We start from the raw sequence: 22797 nt of genomic DNA on the forward strand, positions 1-22797 counted from the left end.
TATTTTTTTTTTCTCAGTATATTGCTCTTTAAAAAGTTCTATGGCAACAGCGTAGCTAAGGATATGTTAAATAAAAGTAATTTAGGCATTAGAGGCAGGTGATTATGTTCCTTAGAAAAAGAATCAAATAAATTGATGATTAGCACTTGAAACAGCAGATGAGACTAACAAAGAAGATAAGGTGCAATTCTGTTGCCACTGGTGGAATTGAATGTGTAAAAATCATCTTTCTTTGTTATATATTTGTGGATTTGATTTTTAATTATTTGGCTTGGAGATAATAAATGATTGTATGTTATTTATAGAAAACTGCATATTCCCAAGTTCTGCACTGTGAAATCCATATCTGTACTGGTTTGCAGTGGGCACCAGCACACTAATGATTAATTATATACAGAAATATTAATTAAATTTCATATAATGATAAATAAATTAGAACTGAACATAGCATTGTTTTTTAAATTTAAAAATGTGTAGTTAGATATTTATTTCCTAGATCTATGAGAATTACTGTAGTCAATAAAGAGGGCATGAAAACTTGGAGCCTGTATAGATATTGATTGGTATGTTCAGGGTATATTTCAGATATTTGCCCTCTGCTTCCCCTCTCCAAGGAGAGCCTCCCCTGGTCAATTCTTTCCATCGATTTTGAGTCTGCCTGCTCAAGAAGCTGAAAATGTTGATGCTGGTGGAGAAAGTACAAGAACAGCAATTGATGGGAAATACATTTTATGATACTCTGCTTCCATATTTTAAAGGGGAAAATTTATTAATGACAGCAGGTCTCCGATTTTCCCTTTTAAACATATCAATCAAAATGATAGTGATTTGCAAACTCCCGGATATTTTCATTTTCTCTGAAGTGATCCCTTTTTTGTTTTCTCTCTCTCCCCAGACAGTGAAATCATTCCTCCCGACTGCCTGCGGCCCCGTTCCTTCACAGCCATCCGTCGGCCCTCGCTGCGGCGGGACACGGAGGACACGCGCCTCTCGGTCAGCTTGTGCGACCTCAACCTGCAAGAGGAGACCTTCCACGTGACGGCTACCACGTGTCCCATCCCGCAGAACTCCCTCAACTCCCAGCACTCCCACCTCCTCCCCTCCCAGCTGGAGAGCGACCTCCGCTTCCACCACCTCCGGGGACCCCACGTCAAAATCCTTGACGACCAAACCGTGGCCCGCCTGGAGCACGCCCGGGAGGAGAGGACTTTGGTTTTCACCAGCAGACCCCTTCGGATCAACGAAACCATTTTTGTCAAAATCAACAAGTCCAACGCTGTGCGCACAGGGACGCTGGCCTACGGGGTGACGTCCTGCGACCCCAGCACCTTGCGCCCCAGCGACCTCCCCTATAACCCTGAGTCCTTGGTCGACCGAAAGGAGTTCTGGGCCATCTGCCGAGTCGTGGTGCCTCTCCAGAGCGGAGACATCCTGGGATTTATGGTGAATTCGGATGGTGAGCTGCACTTGAGTCACAATGGTGCTGGCACTGGCATGCAGGTCTGCGTGGACTGTTCCCAGCCCCTCTGGATGTTCTTCGTTTTACACGGCGCGGTCATGCAAGTTCGATTGTTGGGTATGTTGGACCCCCTTTTTCCGAACCTCATGCACAAGAAAGCAAGGGGGGATATATCACAGGGGAAGGGTGGAGGGAATGAATGGCTCCCTCCCTGCTCTAGGACTGGGTACAAATTTTGTTTTTCTAAAAGGGAAAAAAAAATATACAAAGGCACATACATAGCACATGGATATGAGTTACAAGACTTACCTCTTTGCACTTCTCTAACACCCTTCACTTGATGGTCTCAAAGCTCTTTTCAGATAGTGAATTAAGCCTCAGAGACCTCCATTAAAGTACAGATGAGTCACAACTGACCTAGGAGAAGCAAGGAAGGGAGAGGAGAGGTGCTTTGAGCTGTGCTAATGTAGGGCATAGCCAGCAGGAAAAATGAGATCTGATGCCCTTTTCTGCGTGTTAGCTATCATCTGGCATGACCGATTCCCAAAAAGAGCAGTCCCCTTGCTTTCCCCAGGCTTATATGTGAGAGGCAGGCTAGCAAGCAGAGAGGAAGCCCTGTGCTTCATGATCCTGGTGGTGCACAGAGCATGACACTGACCAGCTCAACAGGAGAGGGCTTCCCTTGTCCTCCAGCCCTATTTAAGGCAGTGCAGCTCATACAGGTTGATGGACCTCTGAAGAGCTGGCCTCTTCCTCTTGGTATTTTTGCTCTAGTTTTAAGCTCTGTTAACTGAAGTACTTCATTTAGATGCTGAAATTCATTTTTTGAAGGTGTGGAGGGGAAAGCCTTGAAATAGCATTTGCTCAGGATCAAATTTACTTTTTCTGTGTGTGTGTGTGTGTGTGTATCATCGGACACAAGTGTAGGATGTGTTTGGCCATGAATTTGGACCATATCATGGTTCTGCTGGTGTGTCAGAAAGTAAACGATCAATTCTGAGAACATGATGTAATTCCTGGTACTCCTCTAACTGGAGATGATTTAAAAATGCTCCTTTCTTGTTTATACTGTTATATTCATATAACTTTAAAGATACCTAAATTCCTTTTTGCTTCAAATCCTCAGTATTAAAATACCCCTCTTACCCAACAGGAAAAAAAAAATAAACCCAAAAGCCAACCAACACCTCCTTTTTTAGGATTTATAGACAGTCTTTGAAGATAAATTGTGGTGAACACACACATCTGTCTGCAGGGTCCAGTTCACCTTAATCACAGTATGAAGTGCCCTATATAATTTGCTTAAAGTTGACCATAGGCCTATGCTGTGAGTGTTTTGTGGCTGTTAAAGGATTACAGATGACAAATGTAATACTGCAATTTATTTCCAGGAGCCCAAGACTCAATCCCTGATAATTCAGCCTGATTACATTTGTGCACATAATCCGCAGCTAGCTCTGCTCTCCACCAACATGTCATTGTGATAATAGTAGGTGAAGCCAAACAGATCCCAGTAAAGTAGGAGATTAAATGCTCCTGTATACGTTAGAAGGAAAACATCCTCTGGTCATTGAGCTGCTGGTAAAACTAAGTCATCAACCAGTGCTTCCTTTCATATGAGCTCACTAATTCTGGCAGTTTTGCACAGAGCAAATAGCCTGCTTGCAATGGGTCCTGAAACAGGGCAGCAAGGACGTGTTTCACCAGAGGGACAGAATCATGTCCTCATACAGAATTCAACCGAGCACGAACTTAAACACAGGCCTCCTGCATTCTAGGCAAACCTCCTGCTGTGCGTACCCTGTGTATGATGTCCTCCCTACCTGCTCACAAGTTCAGCCCAAACCAGTACGCTCCCAGTGCATGTTTTAGATAAGTCTGCATTTGGATCCATGAAATGAAATCTGCTGAGTTGGAAAACACCTCACTACCCGTATTTGTGACCACATAACAAACTTTCCAGGACTCAGTCACTGGAAGAGAAGCTGAAAATGGGCTATTGTTCTTAAGTGAGATGTAAGTGGAAAGAACCAGACTTGCTGACCTTGCCTCTCTCAAGGAAAGGGTAGGACCCTGCTGAGTGTACAGCTTTATCCACATCACCTTGGGCAGCAAGCTGCTATCTCCCAGTTAAAAGCTACAAAATTGGAGCTTGCCTATAATCTTTAACAGGTGTTAAAGTAAAAATAGAGCTTTTCAGACCTATGTTTCCAGTATAACAATGCTGGGAGCAGCATTGTCCCCATATCAGTATAATATCAGTACAGTAAACTGCCCAGAGAGGAGCACTGATGCTGTCCCAACACTGCACATCTCTGCAACTGCAGTAATTATATGGATCAGCAGTATCCCAACAGAAGGCAAAGAAAATAATGAGCTCCCATCTCTAGCTTTTGCAATGTTATTAGGGAGGTGATGTGCACTGTTTGTATTGCAGTGGAACAGATTATGGTGCTTGCCATAATATCTGTCATTATAATATTAGAAAATGTAAGAAGAATATAAAGTGTTCATCTTTCTAATGACAAGCTCCATCTTCAGAATGCAAAAGAGTAATTTTGTGTGATCTGTCTTTTGTAGTTAGAGCTTTATATCACAGAAGAGGACATGTTTATAGTCATATTTTTCTAGTTTTAATAGAAAAAGTGAAGTTCCATATCCTTGAGAGAAATGGGACACAAATACTGCAAGAGGCATAAGTGTACCAAAACTATATTAAATAGCAGATGTCATTCTATTTCTGGGGGCATATCATTATTAGATTAATCAAAGCAATGTTATGAAGTGTTAAAGGAACAGCAGCACTACAGCAGACTATAAAATGAAATTAAAGTTGCTGGGTTTGCTGCTTCTCCAGCTTTTCTGTTTTGTTTGGAGGATGGAGAAGGTGGAGAGCAGCAATGACACTCTTGCACCTAGAGAAGGTTTATTTTTGACTCAGTGAACAAGATGGCTCAGGGTATTGATCACTGGATACTACATTTCACACCTTGAGATTAGTTATTTGGTCCTGACCCAGAGCAGGACCAAGCTCAGGTCTCTCTTGGCTTGTGGCTTTACCATAGAAGCTGACATTTGCTGACGGCAGTTATTCCACAGTGTTGGGGATACAACATTTATTTCCTAACCTAAATATCAGGGGAGGCCATTTCTACCCAGGCTGATGGTCTTAGAGAACTCTTTACAAGAGGAGGGCAGTGTTGGGTTGGTTTGATAGTAAAGAATTCTGACTTCTGTTTCCATCTTATCAATCTGGCATCATATACTGGCAATATATTTGCTGTAGGAGAAATAAAAAAGCAGAAAATAAAGATGAGGTTGGAAACACTGTTTTTCTTTATGTCACCCCAGCAAAGGGAAAATAAATTACACCCAAGCACCACTATAGCATGGTGAGAGGCCACAGTCATCCCTAGTGGCAGGTGGAATGATGTCAGTTTGTTGCAAAGAAAAGGTTAAAAGGCAACTTGACCAGCATGGAGGGAAGATAAATGGAAGAGGAGGGCACTTTAATGTAGCTGATAATAGCATAAAAAGTATCGAGCTGCTGGAAAATGAAGGGACACAAATTTATATTAAACATAAGTGAGGGTAATTAACTACAGGAACCAGCTATAGAGGGGGGCAATAGATCTTTTTGTCAGGTTTGGAAGCCCTTCTAAATATTTTGTATGTAAAGTGCTGGTCTTAATTCAGAAATTCTGTGGGTTATGCACATAAAGACAACCAAACAGAAACCCAGATCATTAGGCATGTAGAAATGAAACAGTCTTTGCATATCCTTTAGGAATTCCGTTAGTTCAGGCTTGGGTTGATTTTTTTTTTTCAGGCATCATTCCTGTACATTCGACAAACCAGCCTATTAAATTTGATTTACTGCTTTGAGCTTTTGCTGGTATGCATTTCAGCTCACACACAGTTTTATCGACAGCTCTGAAAAGTTGAAATGAGCCAGTCTGGTTTTGGTCTGGTTTTGGTGGTGTAATTCGTTTATGAAGTTAAATTGATTGACCCCATAAGGTTTAAAATGTATGACTCATGTCTGGAGGAGCTATCACAGCAATAAGTTTATATATTTAGTATTTGGGGATCCAAATGGTTGGGGATATGCTTTCATTTTCTTTTGTCTCAGAGTGAATCACCAATATGTAAAACATCTTCCTTCATCTCCTTTTTTTTTTTTTTTTTTTGGTGTGGTTTCCCTTGTGAATTTCATCCTTTCCAGTAATATTGAAGTTTTCTTTTGAGCAATGAAATAACATGTTCCAACAACAGTCATACTAATGAAGCTGAGTTGCCAGTTTAATCTGTGTCCTTTCTATCCATGCACTTCAATAACTCCAGCCCCACCAGAACAGCTGCACAATATTGCAGCTCTCTGGATGTATCCTAATGCTGGCCAAGAGCAGCATTAGACCTGAAAAAACCCACCCAAGAGCTAGCATTTGGTGTGGGTAAGTCTGTGTTCACATCCATGCTGGATAAATGCAGAGTGTGTGGGCTAAACTCTCCTGCCTCCTTTACTGTGGGTATATGAGTTGGGGCTCCTACCTAGCTGCCCATTGCAAAATATGCAGAAATCAGTTGTTGCTGAGGTTTCCATTCTTCTTTCAGACTTTCTTGACATTGGTTGAAGGGCTCAAAACTGGGGGGAGGGAGGAAAGAGCTGACCAGGGACTTGCAGACAGAACAACTATGAATCCTTGGTTCCTTGAGATTTCTGACAACAGCAGTTGGCAAAGGACCAAATTGGGGATTAGTTCACCAGAGTGCTGTGGGACATAAGGTGCTAGCAAAGGGCTCTTTAAGTCAACAGTGAAATTTGATCTGAAGTGGCCTCAGTGCCAGTGTGTAGAGGCAAACTGCAGTCAATCCCATTACAGGCAGGTTTACTCCAAGCTGTGCCCATTAGGACTCTCGCTGGTGGTCAAGCTTAGCAGCCCTGGTAGTGCTGTCCATGTTGCAACAGAGCCCTTATCCCGAGGAACCAACTGGAAAGAGTTGCAGTTTCATGGGTGAACAGAGTAGTGTCTTGCTTAGGTGACACAGAGCAATGGTTTAACCAGGGGAAATTACTTTGCCTCCTGTGACGTTAATCACACTGCCCTGTTTGGTTTTCTTTGACTTTAGCTCCATCACAGGTGAGTGACCAGCTCTCCACGGACCACTAGTGATTCAGAGGCCATATCTGAGCCTCAAAGACCACCCTCTCCTTTCTAACCAGGATTATTCCTCTGAATCCCAGGATTCCTCACTTACCTTGCTGATACAGTTCCTGCAACTCCTGTCTCCAGATTATCTCCAGGGGAGACTTTCTCCTCTTTTTCTCTCGTCTCTGCTGTGGCACTTGTCTGGCCTGATCCTCCTAAGAATCTGTAGGGCTTTTTGGGAGCTGATCGTGTCTTGCCCCCTCTCTTCCCAGGCTTTCATCCCTTCCTATGTAAACAATTATCTTAACCTGTGGTTGCACCTTGACTGTCCCAGGACTCCAGCATCCCATGGCAGAGTATCCGTCCCTTCCAAAAACCTACTCCTGGGTGAAGTTACATACTTTGCACATGCAGTTACTGCAGCAAGCATGCAAAATATTTAAATGGTAATTGGTATGCACAGTTATACACACTGCCCATGGCACAGACAGTAGGTACAGTTTGTAGAAAAGTATCTCACACAGGCAAGGAGATCTTGGTTCTCCAGCTCTGAATTTGTAAGCTTCTCCTGTTTGAGAGAATATAGTCTTTGCAGTAGTGAATCACACACCCTCATCTCTGATCTCAGAGGTGGCTGGTACTTTACCCAGTTGGGAACTTGATGCTTCTCCATCTTGGTTCATTCCCATGATGTGGAAATTGCCAGGTTAAACACAGCACAAGAGAAGCCTGATAAATGCATAACATTGTTGCACAGAAATGCATGTAATCAATCTCTTCTTTTAACACGCATTCAATTAGAAGTGCCCCAGAGTTTTATCGTCCATGCTTTTTTTTATTTTGGAAACATTTCCCACTTGTATGGAGAATGGCCTCATTAAGCTGATTGGGATCTAACAGGCCTGTGTTGTGTGGCACTTAACTGCCTGGAGTTCCTATGCATTGCAGGCTACGTGGTGTTTTATGGTTTTAGAGTCTAGGAGGGAAGGAAGAGAGTTAATATTCAGTGCCTGTTGGGAAGAAATCCACTTGTATTAATTGATGCCTCTTCATAAACCCTCCTATCATGCATGGTTTTATCTTTTATTGCAAGTGAAGCACACATTACTGATGTTAAGTTGCAAGAGCTGCACAAGAGCACTACAGTGTCTGTAACTTCTGGGCTTGATTCTAGCACTGCACAGGGCTCTTCATTCACGTCCTGTTTTATATTCATTGTTTTAAAGGAGATTTAGTACAAAGAGAAGCTGTTGTGTTAGAGAGGACAAGTTGCTTTATAACTTGTGCCTTGGAAAACTGCACAGTCACAGAGAGTTGGATGCAGTCAAATGCTTGTCCCTTGTGGTCAGTGTCAGCAATGTCAGAACTAATACCTGCTCATGGCACCTTTGTACCATCCCTCTAAAGATCTCATCAGACATGACATAATTAACCCACACTTGCCACGGGTGAGTCAGTGAGCATTAGCCTGTGTACTGAGGTATCAACCAGCATCTGGGTAAAGGCTGGGTAAAGCAAGTGGACTTCATCTAAGCAACAGCCACAGGGTTTGCAAATGTCTCGTCCTCTGCACGCTCTCCTCCACAAGGGCGGAAATTATCATCATCACTAGGATAATAAACTATCCCTGGCTGCAGTGAGATGTTCATAGTAAGTGATGTATAGATCTCCCTTACCTCATAACACCTTTGCCTGCCTACAGTGAATATACAGGATATGGGATCATATACCAGCCTCTTTGAATTGCAACTTGTCAGAACTGATAAAATCTGCCTACTCTTTGAATTAACACTGGCATGAGTTAGTTATTCTGGCTACTGTGAGAATGACATAGCAGACTAAACTCTTTCTTTTCCCTCTTTGTCAGATGCCTTTTCATCCAGCAGAGTGTCCCATAGAAATTCAGAGCAGTGCTGGCCAAGACAAGTGAAAGTATTTGTTTCCTGTATGCATCTACCACCCTATGTATACATGTTGCTCCTAGAGAAGCACAGAGCTTGGAGGTGCTGGGTTAGGCAGCCGTTTTCCTTTTGCTCACAGAATTACTTTTGCTGTGATCTCCCAAATACTCTGAGCCAAATGGCCCTTTTGAGATGGATTTGGAAAAGGTGCTGTTTATGAACAGAAACATTTTTGGCCAGGGTAATTAATACCTGTGATCTTTTAGAGGGCTTTTTGTTTTGTTTTTCTTAAACAGGATGAAAGCTCCAACTCTCATTTTTCACATGGTTCAGCTACTGTTGCGGTTTAACCCCAGCCAGCAACTAAGCACCATGCAGCTGCTCGCTCACCCCCTGCCGTGGGACAGGGGAGAGAATCGGAAAAAAGTAAAACTCGTGGGTTGAGATAAGAACAGTTTAAGAGGACGGAAAGGAAGATAATAATAATAATAATAATAATAATAATAATAATAAAAAGAATTGGAATATACAAAACAAGTGATGTACAATGCAATTGCTCACCACTTGCTGACCGATGCCCAGTTAGTCCCTGAGCAGGGATCTGCCCCCTCTGCCAACTCCCCCCAGTTTATATACTGGGTATATGGAATACCCCTTTGGCTAGTTTGGGTCAGCTGCCCTGGCTGTGTCCCCTCCCAACTGCTTGTGCCCCTCCAGCCTTCTTGCTGGCTGGGCATGAGAAGCTGAAAAAACCTTGACTTAGTATAAATACTACTTAGCAACAACTAAAAACATCAGTGTGTTATCAGCATTACTCTCATACTAAATCCAAAACATAACACTATACCAGCTACTAGAAAGAAAATTAACTCTATCCCAGCTGAAACCAGGACAGCTACTTAATCCAGGCTTCTTTTTTTACCTCTTCTTGATCTAAGCATCTGTCTGGGTGCTTTGTTCATCTAGTATTTCTCAGGTTGAGAGATGGAGCCCCATTAGAGGCTCTTTCACTTCAGTTCAGCTAGATGTTCATTGCATGGTGTCCATGCCGTCAGGATTTTGCAGGATGAAGTGCTGACTAACTGCTGAACTTCACCTGTCAGGTCAGGAAAGATACCCTGTAAGTTTACTGTGTGTTCTTTGCTTTCAGACAGCACATTGGGCTTGGGCTGTAAGAGTTGCTGAATCAAAAGCTTCTGTGGTGTCTGGAGCTTCCAGGTTTCTCCTGCTTAGCTGGAGTGTGCATAAAACTGCAGGAGAGTAATAGATGTGCTGGTGCCCTGCTGCCCGTCTGGACACAGCAGACAGCAATGCTCCTGTGAAGCCATAAATTACACTCCATTTCTGATCCACATGAAAGTCTGAACTGTTGTTCTCCATGTGGTTTGGATCTAGCTTTTACTTCCCTGAACAGTGATTGTCTGACACCCATCTGCAAACACAGGCCTTATGGTTTTCCATGCAAAATCTGCCAGGCTGCTTTTTTGACCTATTTCTGGACATTTCTGTAGCACAATGCAAAATCCCTTATGTTTTCATGGGCTTGTAAAGAACAAAATGTAATATTGTTCTATTCAGAACAGCTTTTAAATCCTCCAGGAAATACTTGAATGCAAAAAACCCCATGGATCATCAACTGATGTCGGTCACCTGAGAGGCAGAGATGAGCTGCAGCACAGAGGCTGGGCTCTGAGGGCATGGTTGGCCAAAAAACATTGAGCCCAAGGGGAAGGAAGCTCTGGTTTCTGGTCAGTGTAGTATTGTTCCCATCACCGTGGGAACATAACAAATGGCTGTGTAAATACATGTATTTTATAGCATTCAGAAGTGATGTATATGCTTACATCCTTCCCTAACATTATTGTTGATCTTTAACTAGCATGTGCCCAGGCAGCAACAGGTGCTTTGTTCCTTTGTTTTAGCATGATGGATTCAAAATTGTTGGGCAAGACCTGAGTGGCCCTGGGGGACAGAATAGCTCTCCTGCAGCCTTGGCTGGAGGCAAGAAAATGTGATAATGTGCGGAAAAGTATATAGCTGCTCTTCAGAGCAGAGAGCATGCTGGGGTGGGGGCTGTCATTTTAGCATTGAGACTACCTTGCTGAAACTGTGTTTGGTATTTGCAGCTCTCTCTACATCTGGTGGAACATTTGCATTAGTGAAAACCATTTACTGAAATAAAACATGGAAGGATTTAGCTCTTGCAAAGCTTGTCTTGATAAGACCTGCCTTTTAGTGGATGTGCCATTCATGGAATACCAGGGTTCCTAGTGTCAGTGTCAAGGGAGAGGTGTTAGTCTGACATCTGCCTGGGGAACATCCAAAGACAGAAACTTTGTCTTTCTGGTAGAAGACAGAGGAAAGAACCCAGGAGGTCTCAGTACAGTGTGTCTTGCGGCTAGATTGCAAGGTCAAGAGAATAGAATCATAGAATCACAGAATGGTTTGGGTTGGAAGGGACCTTAAAGATCACCTAGTTCCAAGCCCCCACCATGGGCGGGGACACCTTCCACTAGACCAAGTTGCTCAAAGCCCCAGCCAACCTGGCCTTGAACACTTCCAGGGATGGGCCAGCTACAACTTCTCTGGGCAACCTGTTCCAGTGTCTCACCACCCTCACAGTAAAGACTTTTTTCCTAATATCTAACCTAAATCTACCTTCTTTCAGTTTAAAGCCATTTCCCCTCATGCTATCACTACAGTCCCTGTTAAAGAGTCTCTCCTCATCTTTCCTGTAGGCATCCTTTAATTACTGGAAGGCCACAATACTGTCTCCCCTGAGCCTTCTCTTCTCCAGGCTGAACAACCCCAACTCTCTCAGCCTGTCCTCATAGAGGAGGTGCTCCAACCCTCTGAGCATCTTCGTGGCCCTCCTCTGGATCCACTCGAGCATGTCCATACACATTTAGTGTACTGTTCTAGGTTCCCCACTGCATGTTCAATATTGGCTTTTGTTCTTGTAATATGCAAAAGAGCTGTGTAATTCCACCAGTCTGCATTCTCTAATAGTTAAAAGTATATCTCTACCCTTTTCTGAAATGGGTGGATGAATGGAGGAAAAAAATAAAGTGGGAAAGTTGTACACAAGCTACATCCATGAGCACAAAAAAAAAGACTTATATAAAAGATTTTTCAGTAAAAAAAAGTAAGGTCCAAAATTGAGGTCCCAGTCCTACCAGTCTTGCACATGGTTATTTGTCAAGGGTGTTCACATTCTAGTGGTCACTATAAAGCCAAAGATCTGTAGCACATTAGATTATGCAAAGATGTGACTCTTACAGGGTTAAGTTGCTCTAGTATCCTGTCCCAGTAACATCACAGCCCACTCACACTGCAGAAGCTGATGTGTTATGGGACAGACCTCCTTATGCAGATGTTCACATGAGCTCAGTACCCACAATTGTGCCAGATTTTTGAAAGAACCTTGATCCTATTTAGATAACAAAATCAATGGCCCTGATACAGTGAGAGTGTTAAATGTGAGAATGGATATTGAGCAGTTTTTGAGATAGGGGAATTATTTTAGCTGACAGGCTTAAAAATCTGGCTCCTAACAAAGGGAAATCAAGTTGAGAGTTTTGAAAGGCATCTAAATGACTATGACTGTCAGATGCCCAGTGCTCACTGGACTAAAATGTTTGAGAAGTGCATAGCTCTCTTGAGCATCCTTAAATATGCCAGTTGAAGGCTGCAACCAGATTTCAGCAGCTGTTCTAATCTTTTCCACTGTGTGCTGGAAGCTCTGGGACCTGCGGATGGATGGAACAACACTGAAAATCTGTGATTACTATTGGTAATTACCTGATCTTTATTAGCTGTCCTATTTAAAAGAAGGGGCTGTCAGTGTGCTCCACATGATAGTCAGCATATGGGCAAGTCAGTATGTTGCATAAGACTTTATCTTCCTTAGAAACTATGGCAGGAGGCTCCCATGTTTTGTCTTTTAGGTACAATGTTTAGTTAAGATCCTTGTGTAGTCCTTAAGATGGGTATGAGTAAGAAAAGCCCATTTAAAAAGGTGAAGATGATCAAACTATGTGAACTGTGAGTCGGACAGTAGTGGTCATTTACTGACAGCATGCTATAAGCCAGGAAAAACAAAGTTTTTGGATGGGTCCAAAGGGGAAAAGAAGGATAGCTCTGGAGGGCAGACCGAGTGGTTATGGATTATTCTTATAACGCCTGTGAAATAGTCATTAAGAGCCTAGACAGGTAATGCAAATAACAGAAGGTGAGTGTGATACCTGAGGTGGTGTTTGGCATTGCCAGAAAGCATTCTGGGGGCACAAATCATGATATTCATCCCGGTTTGCAGTCAGCAAACACTGGGTATTGCTCATTTGTTTCTTTTCTACCTTGAAAGCAAAGTCTCCAGACTATGCAGTACCACATTTCCACTTCACAGCAGCGGACATTTTCAGCCTGTGGAGCCTAGTTTCTGCAAGACTTCCACAAGCACAGTCCCAGTGGTCTGACAGGAACATTGTGCTTGCAGGCCTTTTGGGTTAAGATCTGAAAAAGTGCAATGGGACTATAAAATGTTGAATTTAATTATGGGGGGAAAGGATAAGAGAGAGAGACAGAGATTTAGTAAAATGGGTTGAGTCTTGCTTTTGTCTCCTTTTGAACACGAACACTCCTCCCCATACTGGGACAGTATGAGGAATGCCCTGATCAAATCCCAAGAAGTTACTGGGTACCTTTCACTGGCTGATGGATGTTTTTCATAATCTGATGGAGTTCAGCCTGTTGTCGTTATTTAAGTCCCAGGAATGGCCCTGCCCCTCTATCACCTCTCTCAGGAATAGATACCAGATTAAGAAATGTGTTATGAACACCTTAACCTGCCAGTTTCCCAACCTTCAGTGATCCAAAGTCAACAGTAATAAGGAAGCAACATGCTCTTTGGCATTACTCTACTTTTCTCTCCATCTCAGCTGTAGTTTGAATCTGGGAGTATTAATATACTGCTTGCTAGCAATGGGTTGGGAATAGCTGCAGAACAGATTCGTGGCAGCTACTCCCTGCTCTGGGCCACAGAGATGCCCTGGGGATTTACTTGCATCATAGCAAATGCCCGTAAGCATATTAAGAAGGAGAATGCAGACAGCACATTGCTCTTCCCACCTGGTTTTGTTGTTGTGGTTGTTTTCCAGTTCTCTCTCTAGGGCTTATGCGGTAATAAGCAGGTCAACATAATCACATTGTTATGAGAAAGAAATGTAGACATAATATTTTTATAAATTAATTAAGAGGGAGAGTTAATTGAAAATTTTATTTATTTTTAGGGAGTATTGACTTTGTATCTGGCCTTCTTACCAACGTAAATCCTTCAGCGGTACAGCTTTCCCCAGACAGCTGCCATTAAGAGAGATGCTTAAAAGTTGGGACAGCCTCAGACAATATCCCCTGAGAGTGGATTGCAATGTGCTGGGAAACCACCCTGTTCACCACAATAAATACAGAGAGCCAAAAGCATCTCTGACAGCCACAGCTGCTGTATTTTGGCCACAGTTAGGACATTCTATAAAAGGGCAATTATGGATACAGATAACCACTCTCATAAAAATCATAAATGCTGGATAGTATCCCAAGAGACTACCTACTTCAAAGAGCTCTAATCATAGAGATGCCGTAGTCTTTCTAGGAAGCCCGACTGCTTTACAGTGCTTCACTTTCTACATAATGTCTAATCTGAATACCTTAGGAGTCTGAACCCATGATTTCATGCCTTATCCAGAAGTTTCACGAAGAACAGATTGTTTCTTCTCTCCTTTTAGCAGCCTGTGAAAAATGCTGCCATCTAAAAATCATAGAATCATACAACATTTTAGGTCGGAAGGGACCCCTGGGAATTATCTAATCCAACCTCCTGCTCAAAGCAGGGCTAACTTCCAAGTTAGTACAAGACCATGTCCAGTCAAGTTTTGAGTATTTCCAGGGACAAAGATACCACAGTGCCTCCAGGCTCCTGCTCCAGTCCCTAACCAGCCTCATATGACCCTGGATTGGTGCAACCTTTTCATAACAGAATGGCATTGTTGATTTATGATCAGCTGGTGACCTCCAGCAATCCCCAGGCCTTTTTCTGTAGGACAGCTGTATTTCTAATTGAATGGACTAATTCCCTGTCCTGTGTTTGGGTAGCTGATTATCTCTGCTTAAGTGCTGCATTTTGCATTTGATCGTATTGAATACCATCCCATTTATTTCTGATCCTATTTCCAGTTTGGCAAGACCATTTTGAATTACAAACCTTTAGCATACTAGCAGCCTTTCCTGGCATGTTGTCTGTACATTCCATGGTAATGCTCTCTTCTACTGAAAATATAATATTCTTTTTCCTTTTGTGGGTGGATGTATAGGTTCATTTGTTTGCATCTCTCCCAGAGCGATGACAGAAGTGCAGAGAAAGAGTCAATCTGCATTGGATTTTGGTAATAATTGGACTTTGCAAAGATAAAACAGCAAACGAATTGATTCAAAATCTACTTAAAGGTGATTCCAGTGTGTTCAGCATATTTGAGAACAAGCATGAGACAAGTTAGCAGCAGAAACAATTTATCTGGGGCCTTTAGAGAGAGGAAGAATGTTTAAATTTATTTATTTAGGATTATTTAATTTTTTAAAATCATGGTTTGAAAGCTAGCTCTTGGTGGGAGCTCTGTGCACACAATGAGCGTGTTTGGCCTTGAGCACATGTATCTGGTTTTAGTTAAGCCAAGCTGGCCACACTCATTCCACCCTGCACATGATCTCATTCCATGCTGTCATGGTATCTGCACACCATCCAGCAATATATTAACAGCGTGAGTAACGTGTCTTATGTTGATTATTCTGTCACCAAGGGAGAAGTGTGTCTTGTCTGGTAGGAGACTCAGTTTGTTTTAAACAAAGCTCTATACTTACGCTGGAGAAAAGTCAAGAGCTGTGCCTTGTGTTAGGAGAAAGAATTGGGAAGGTGTGTGCTGGCCCTTGGGTCTTGGGTAAGGCCATTTTGGGACTCAGACCAGCTACAACCAGAGAAGACTGCGGCTCCTGTGCTGACAAGCTCTCCTTGCACTGCGGCAAGGCCATTTGCACTGCTGCCATCATGCTTCATCAGTTCATACTCTGTGACACTTGGGGCACCTCCAAATTCTATTAGTCCAGGAAGAAAAATGGTCCTAGTAGCTTTTATTTTGCATTTAATGAAATGACCAGGTTGGTGTTAGAAATGCAGTGTGCTGTGTGTCAGCCGAATGGAAGAAATGTCTCCAGGCTGCAGGGAGGAGAGGGAAGGCTTGAAAAACTTGTTCAGCTGCTCAGTGTTCATATTTGTTCTGTGTGCAGTGAACGAGCTGAAATCTGTGCCCCTGCTGGGCCTGTTTACAGTGTGTGTTACCCACAGGGCAAGTTTTCTGCTACGGTCATCTGTCAGATTGGAGGGGAAGGGCCATTGCTAGTGGGTGTCATTAGAGGCTGCATCATTCTCTTTGCATATTTACTGAGCTAAACTCCAGCCTCAGCTCCCATCTGTGTGATAAAGGAGGTGCCTCTCTACAGCATCTCAAGAGTGAGAGCCCCAAAGCCCTTTATAATATACAGGCTAATTCAACTTCAGATTGTGCCTGGGAGCAAAGCACTCCTCATTTGAAAAGGGGTAAAACTGAGGGACTGAAGGCTGAAGTTAATTGCTTCTCCCATATGCATGCCTCAGAACAGATTTCAATGCATACATGACGCCCCCTCCATCCCTGTGCTACACTTAAACTGGTCAGTCTTGTTCTGCTAAAAAGGGCAGGAGAATCTGGCATTAGCTGCTGCTGTGCTTTTTCTTTTTTTGCACAATCCACTGTTGGCACTTGGAGTCCCCGCTTCCCAGGTTTGGTCCTCCTTGTCTTGGTAGCCTCTCTGCAAATAGAACTGAAGGACCTTTCTGGCGCACAGGGTTTTCCTGGCCTCCTACTGCTGCTTTTTCTCTGGAGAGTAGCCTCCGACTCATCGAGGACACTGCAGATCCAAACCCTCTGTGTCTCTTGGCTCCTTATATGGTAACATGAAGAAGTCTTAGCATTTTAGTTCTGATTTGGAGTTACCCTGGTTGTCTTCTCAGCTGGGGAACTAGAAACTTTAAAACCACAGGCAAACTAGTTCTTACTACCAAGAAACCATACCTTGGTTCATGCATGTGTATGCCACTGTCTCACTGAAGACCAGGCTGCATTGTTAACAATGATATTCCCCCTACAAAACCTTTGCAGCAGCTAGAGTTTTAAGCATTCCCATTTTTTTCCCTTCTGGAAAGGGCTTTAAGATACTTGTTTTAACAGCAGAAGAAAGAGGCTGAGATGGAGGGAACATGCCCAGCAGGCTGTGGGGCAGAGCTGGCTTTTCTGGCAGAGAGCACACTAACACAGAGGTGATGGTGGGCAGTGAGAGCAGGAGGTAATGGAGCTGGGGACACCTAGAAGGGACTTGAAGGGGCTCTGCACTCTTGAGCCATCACATCCAGACATGCAGGGAGTGGAGAAAACATTCCTGAATGGGGGCAGAGGTGTCCTTGTTCATCCCAGAGCCAAATGCATTTTGGTGACTTATCCCCACCTCTGACAAAAGCCATCCTACAAAAGAGGCAGAGCAGTGAGCAGAGCTAAGTTTTCCTGATTGCCAAACCCTTGTGTTTGTCTCTAGGAAGTCCTTGAGTGACTTTGCTGAATTTGTGAGAGCCTGGAATGATGCAGTTTTGCACTGGGTTAGTGAAGAGTGCTTTGACAAGGTGATATGTTCTTGTGCTGGAGTCCAGCCCACCCTACTGCAGGCTGTCCCCTCTACTGGCTACAAGCCCATCGCTGGATATAGTGCTGAGGGTGCATATGAGCATGAAACCGTAAGGAAAGTAACAGCACTTAATGACTTGAGACACATTTGAGGGCAGAAACAAAGCGTTATGATGGCTAAAGGAGCTTCAGCAAATTTCAGGGGCTGTGGGAGCTCGATGTCTCTTCAGGGCCAGCTGCTAGCATTTAAAAAGGCATATGAGTTTTTTTTTCTTTTATCTCTTCCCTAGATTTTATGCTGATGAGACACTAATCCTGACAAGCACTGAGAGCTGCACCCCCTGCCACATATCCCCAATGTGTCATCAGCCCCAAATTTTAAAAGTAACTGTAGGTTTCTTTTCTCGTGTTGCAGGTTCCACCATATTAGCTGAGCGGCTGGGACTGTCCACACCTAGCTCGCCCACATCGACACCCAATTCCCCCACCGTCCTCTGCAGCGGCGTCTCTGACCCCATATTGTCTACATGTGGCTCTGGCCCCCTCTGCAGCTCTATCAGTGGTAAGTGTGGTGGGATTCCCCTGCTGCCTTGCCTTTGCCTCCCCCTGCCCGCTCCTGCACTGCTTCCCTTCACGGTCTCACGCTTGTCTCCCAGAAGGACTCTAAAACCACAATGATCAATGGAGTGTCCTGACAGGTCCCTGGGGGAGGAAAGGAGAGCCTCTGCAAAGGCTATTTTCAGTCTGTTTTACGTGGAAGCTGCTTAGATGCCTAGACAGCAATATTTCTCCAACCCTTTTCATCATGAACGGTCCCAAGGGAGGAAGCAGGGTTTCTGTTATGTGCATGGCCCTGTGATGCACAGCTCCTTCTGGAAAGCTTTGTGGCAGTGACATGTTGCATGCTAGCTTAGACTGGAGCTACAGATATTCCCCCCTTTCCCTCTCCACACACCTTCAGTACCCTCTGCAGAAAAAGGCAGTATTGATATTTCTAGTATGCCGATAAATTCCAGTGATATTTAGATAAATGTACATGCAGTAGTAAATGATAGGCTGTTCCGCAGCATTTTTTAAAACCCCAGGCACCTGCATGATCCCAAGGCATTGATGGTGGGATATATAACTTACCAAATCCTTGTCATTGTTGTCCAAACTAAGGGTGTTTTTCACTGAAGGTACCTACCAGTCTCAAGTCTAGTAACTGGTGACAGCAAACATTCACATTTTTAATGGCTTTTGAGGGAAAAAAATAGAAATTTTCTCATTATCTTGCTACCTCATCTGGCTTCATTGATGAGGCCTCATTACAGATGTGCTGTGAGCATTATTACTGCAGCCCATCACAGCTCTTGAAGCAATGACCCACTATGAGCTAGATGCTGTCCAGGGGGGTACCACCCCCACCCCTGTCCTGAAGAATCCACACGGGGTGATCTGTAGCTAGGCATTGTGGTCTCACATCCCTGGATCAGCCCTAGAGATGAAGCACTGCTTGTCTTGGGAGCTGCTGCCACCATGTGCCACCCAGTCTCTCCCTTTTCCAAGCAGATGGCTTGATCTGCCCCTCCTGGTTTTTCCTCCCTTGTTAATGTTTAGACAGTAGTTTGAAAACGTGAATCTGCTCTTTGTCCCTACTGCATGGGAACAGCTTTCTCTTGGTTTGCTCTGTGTGGGCAGCAGCTCCCAGCAGTTGCTGCTTTTCTGCTGTCCTAAGCCTTGGCATGTGAACCAGGGCTCAGTGAGTGGGACAGTAGGTCACAGGAAGGCCCTCTGATCCTGGAGCATCCATTTCTGCTAGGGCATGGTTCCTCCCTCTGTAGCTAGCTTCAGGGCAGAAATTACCCTGGGATGTCAGGAAGCGTTTTAAGCGGCATGGTGACCCTGTTCTTTGTGTTTCAGGGACAGCTCCCAACTCTCCAATCAGCTTGCCTGAGTCACCCATCTCCCCGTCTGTCTCAGGACCCTGGGGAGATGAATGCACCATCTGCTACGAGAACATGGTAGACACGGTCATTTACTCCTGTGGACACATGTGTCTCTGCTATTCGTGTGGGCTGAAGCTCAAGAAGATGGCCAACGCTTGCTGCCCCATTTGCAGACGGGCCATCAAAGATATCATCAAAACATACCGCAGCACTTAGAGCAGCAGATGCTGTGGTGGGGACTGGGCAGGTGGGGAGGAGGTGAAACCACATAGGTCTTGGCCTCTATTCATCATCCAGGAGATTCAAAAACCATCACCACCCACCACCCTGATCCCCTCTTCCATGGACAACAGATGAGATAAGCTTACATGCTGCTCTTCTACCCTCCAAGCAAGCCCTGGGGCTGAACTCCAGTGTGTCAGGGAAGTTGCGATGGACTAATCTCCCTTGTGGATTTTAAACTTTATCTCAAAAAAACCCCAGCTGGTGCAATCATCCCTTTTCTACACCATGCACAGCGGAGGGGAGTCTCCAACGTTTAGCAGGGGCAGCAAGTGGTAAAAGGTTCAGTGCTACACATCTCCTTCCAGAGACACCCCATGTGCAGAGGACAGCTTAGCAGAAGAGGAGAAACAAGCGACATGTTTCCATGTACAACCAGCCTGACTGTGGGAAGCCCCTTAGAAAGGACAGAGCGAGGCAAGCTTTGACCCAGCGAGGGAGGTGCAGTGAGCACATTCACAGCGGAAAGGCTGGGTCCAGTGCAGAAAAGGACCCAGGATTTGCAAAGCAACACCTGCCCCATGTCCGCAGGCAGAAGAGCGGCCCCGTGGCAGCCCCTTGAGGGCTGTCCTCCACTCCTCCCTCGCTGTTCCCTGGCAGAGGCATTCATGGCGAGTTTGGCAGCCAACAGTGGCACTGGCCTTGCCCCCTCTCAGTGGCATCCAGCCGTCTCCTGTTGCCATCCCGTTGCATGACGAGCGGCTCTCAAACCCCACCACTACCGATTTGCGTGTCGTCTCCACGCAGCACAAGGGATTCAGCAGCATCTCTGTCCCCACGGGCCTGTGGGAGAGGGAGATGTGTCTCCCTCACCTTTCCTCCCCCTACCATCCAGACAGCACTTGTGAGGAAAAAATAAAAGAAAAAAAAGAAACAAAACCCCTAACCCCAACGGGGAAGAATGTATAAACCCACATGTCTGCGGGTTTCATTTACTGGTAACTTTATCACTGTGCTTTAAGACAAAACCAGCCAGGTGGTACTGAGCCCTTCACAGCCAGCCCGCTGGCAGGATGTGGCTGTCCTTACATGTTAGGAAGAAAGGAGAGAAAAAAAAATAGCCTGAGGGGTTTAGTTTGCTTTGGTTTATTCAAATAAATCCCCTTCCCTCCAGCCCCAGTTGGGAGCCCTGCTGTCCCCATGGTGGGTGCCTGCAATGGCCGCCCCTGTGGTTGCCATGACAACCGCCACTCCGCCATGGCCCCTGGCCTGTCCAGGGCTGCCGGCCCCTGGGCCCAGGCATGGTGGCTCCGCAGCAGCAGGAGCTGTCGGTCTGCCCCCCAGCCTGCTGCCTTTCAGGGCTGTGCGGGAGGTAGAGATGGTGCCTGGGCCCCGAGGGGTGATCAGGGCTGGAGTGCAGCAGCAGTGGCATTCACCCTGCCGTGTTGCCCACCAGGCCAGGCTGGGGAAGGCCATGAAGTCGCGCCCCTCCTGCCGAGCCTTTTCCTGTACCCCGGCATATGGCCGCTGATAGGACGCAGGGGAACAGCATGGCATAGGGATAAAGGCATTTAATATACACAGCCGCCCGCTGCAGGGGTTATCGTACCCCCCAGGCAGCAGGTGGGTGAAGAAGCACTTGCAGAGGCTGCTCTCAAGAGCACCTGGAAAACATGTCCTCGCCCTGTCCTCTCGAGGAAATGAAAAAAGAGGCTACTAGTTGGAGACCGCATTGTAGAGCCTTTCTCTAAAGGCACCACCATCACTGCAGCCTACCACGGGGGTCTGCGGCTACCCCCGGCCCGCCCCGGTGGGCAGTACTAACTTGAACACTGATATTCTGGTTACAGGGATTTACGTTGTTTCTTTGCATACCTCTCGTGTATACCCCTAACCCAGCCCTGCCCTGTCCTGCACTCCAGGCTGGCTGTTGAAAGCCCCGGGGCATCATGGCTCCCATGCCCAGGCATCCTCACCGCAGAGTGGGAGGAGGCCGGGTTGGCACGAGTCTGGGGGAAGTCACAGCAGCCATGCCAGAAGCATGGCCGGTCCGCAGGCATGCAGCCAGCCTCCAGCTTGCCTGAGGACAGAGCCGGGACCGGCAGACGCAGGGAGCCTGTTTCAGTAGTTATACAAACTCCAGTGCAAAGAACTCCAAGGGGTAGGAAGGTGTCAATAAAATAGTGGATGTGGGGAACCGTGCAATAAGCAGCCTCCCGAGCCTTCACCACAACAGTGGGACCGGTTCCCCTCCATGCAGGGCAAGCCAAGGGGTACATTTTATTTTTCAAGAAATTCCATCCATGGGTACCAGTGCAGTGGTGTGAATTCCCTCTTCACCTTTTAAATTCAGAGTGTTTTAATATATAACTGTGTTTGTTTTACTGTGGACCAAACTCTAAGAGTTAGCAGAAGCTGAAAGCTCCCCCAGCATCCGAGCTCAAAAATTGGGGTTAAGTCCTGCTCCTGGCATCAGCTGGCCTCCAGCTGTGAACAGGGAGGAGGAGAGCAAGGGTCTCTCCAGGGAGAAAAAAAGAAAAAACCAGCAAAAGCAGTAACAGTAACAACAATCCTAACCTTTTGTTTTGTTTGGTGTAGGTTCCCACGTACCTCCCCTCCGTGTTCTTGTGTCATTTGCATTTCATTGCTTTACTTTAAGATGTTTTGTGTTCTGTTTAAAGAGAAGAATAACTCATTGTGAAAAATTGGATAACTGTGATTGTGAATAAAGTTAATTTAGCTATCCTGCAGCAGCATGGGCAACTGAGTATTTACCACTTCCACAAGCATGGCAAAACATGATGGGCATTGCAGTGGCAAGAGGCTGAGGTAAGAGCAACAGTGGCATGAGAGCCTCTTCCTTGGGGGGGAGCTGGGTGGAGAGAGCTGGATAATGAATAGCCCCCTGATGCACCCCATACACATGTAAGGAATAAAGGAAGCCACAAAAGTAAAAGAAAGGGCTAACCACATTCCTGCAACCTTAAGCCCCATGCTCCTGAGCCTCTTTACACCCTCCCAAGAGAGAAGCCACAGCTTCTTTACTCTCATGGCCTTGTTTGCACGGTCTCTCCTGAGTGCCTGTAACAGCAAAAAAAGCCATCCACCAGCACAAGAAAGAGAAAACGTGCTGTGAGGAAACCCAGGACCATGCTGCTCATCCTGGTAGGGGCCAGGTAAGGTGGCTGCAGAGGAGGCAGAGCAGTAACAAAATAGCCTGCTATCCCCACCCCAGCTCTGCAGAGATATGACAGTCCAACACCTGACAGGAATATCCCAGCCCTGAACTGAGCAACATGGTGACAAGGCTCACTGACAAGCTGTGGTCTGGCCAAGGGAGATGCTGAGGCAAGATGCAGATGCTTCCTCAGCATGTAG

At 45.3% G+C, this 22797-nt stretch overlaps 1 protein-coding gene across 4 annotated transcripts in view; it reads left to right on the forward strand.

Annotated features, from left to right (window-relative positions):
- Window positions 1-22169, forward strand: part of NEURL1 (neuralized E3 ubiquitin protein ligase 1) — a 166570-nt gene extending 144401 nt beyond the window's left edge. For all 4 annotated transcript variants that reach the window (XM_052799672.1, XM_052799674.1, XM_052799673.1 and 1 more), the window contains exons 4-6: window positions 896-1576; window positions 17685-17831; window positions 19172-22169. In XM_052799672.1, the coding sequence (XP_052655632.1) occupies window positions 896-1576; window positions 17685-17831; window positions 19172-19413 (1070 nt within the window). In that variant the 3' untranslated portion in view covers window positions 19414-22169. The remainder of the gene's footprint in view (window positions 1-895; window positions 1577-17684; window positions 17832-19171) is intronic.
- The last annotated feature ends 628 nt before the right edge of the window (window positions 22170-22797 follow it).

This window comes from Harpia harpyja, chromosome 10 (genome assembly GCF_026419915.1).
Source record: "Harpia harpyja isolate bHarHar1 chromosome 10, bHarHar1 primary haplotype, whole genome shotgun sequence".
NCBI lineage: Eukaryota > Metazoa > Chordata > Aves > Accipitriformes > Accipitridae > Harpia > Harpia harpyja.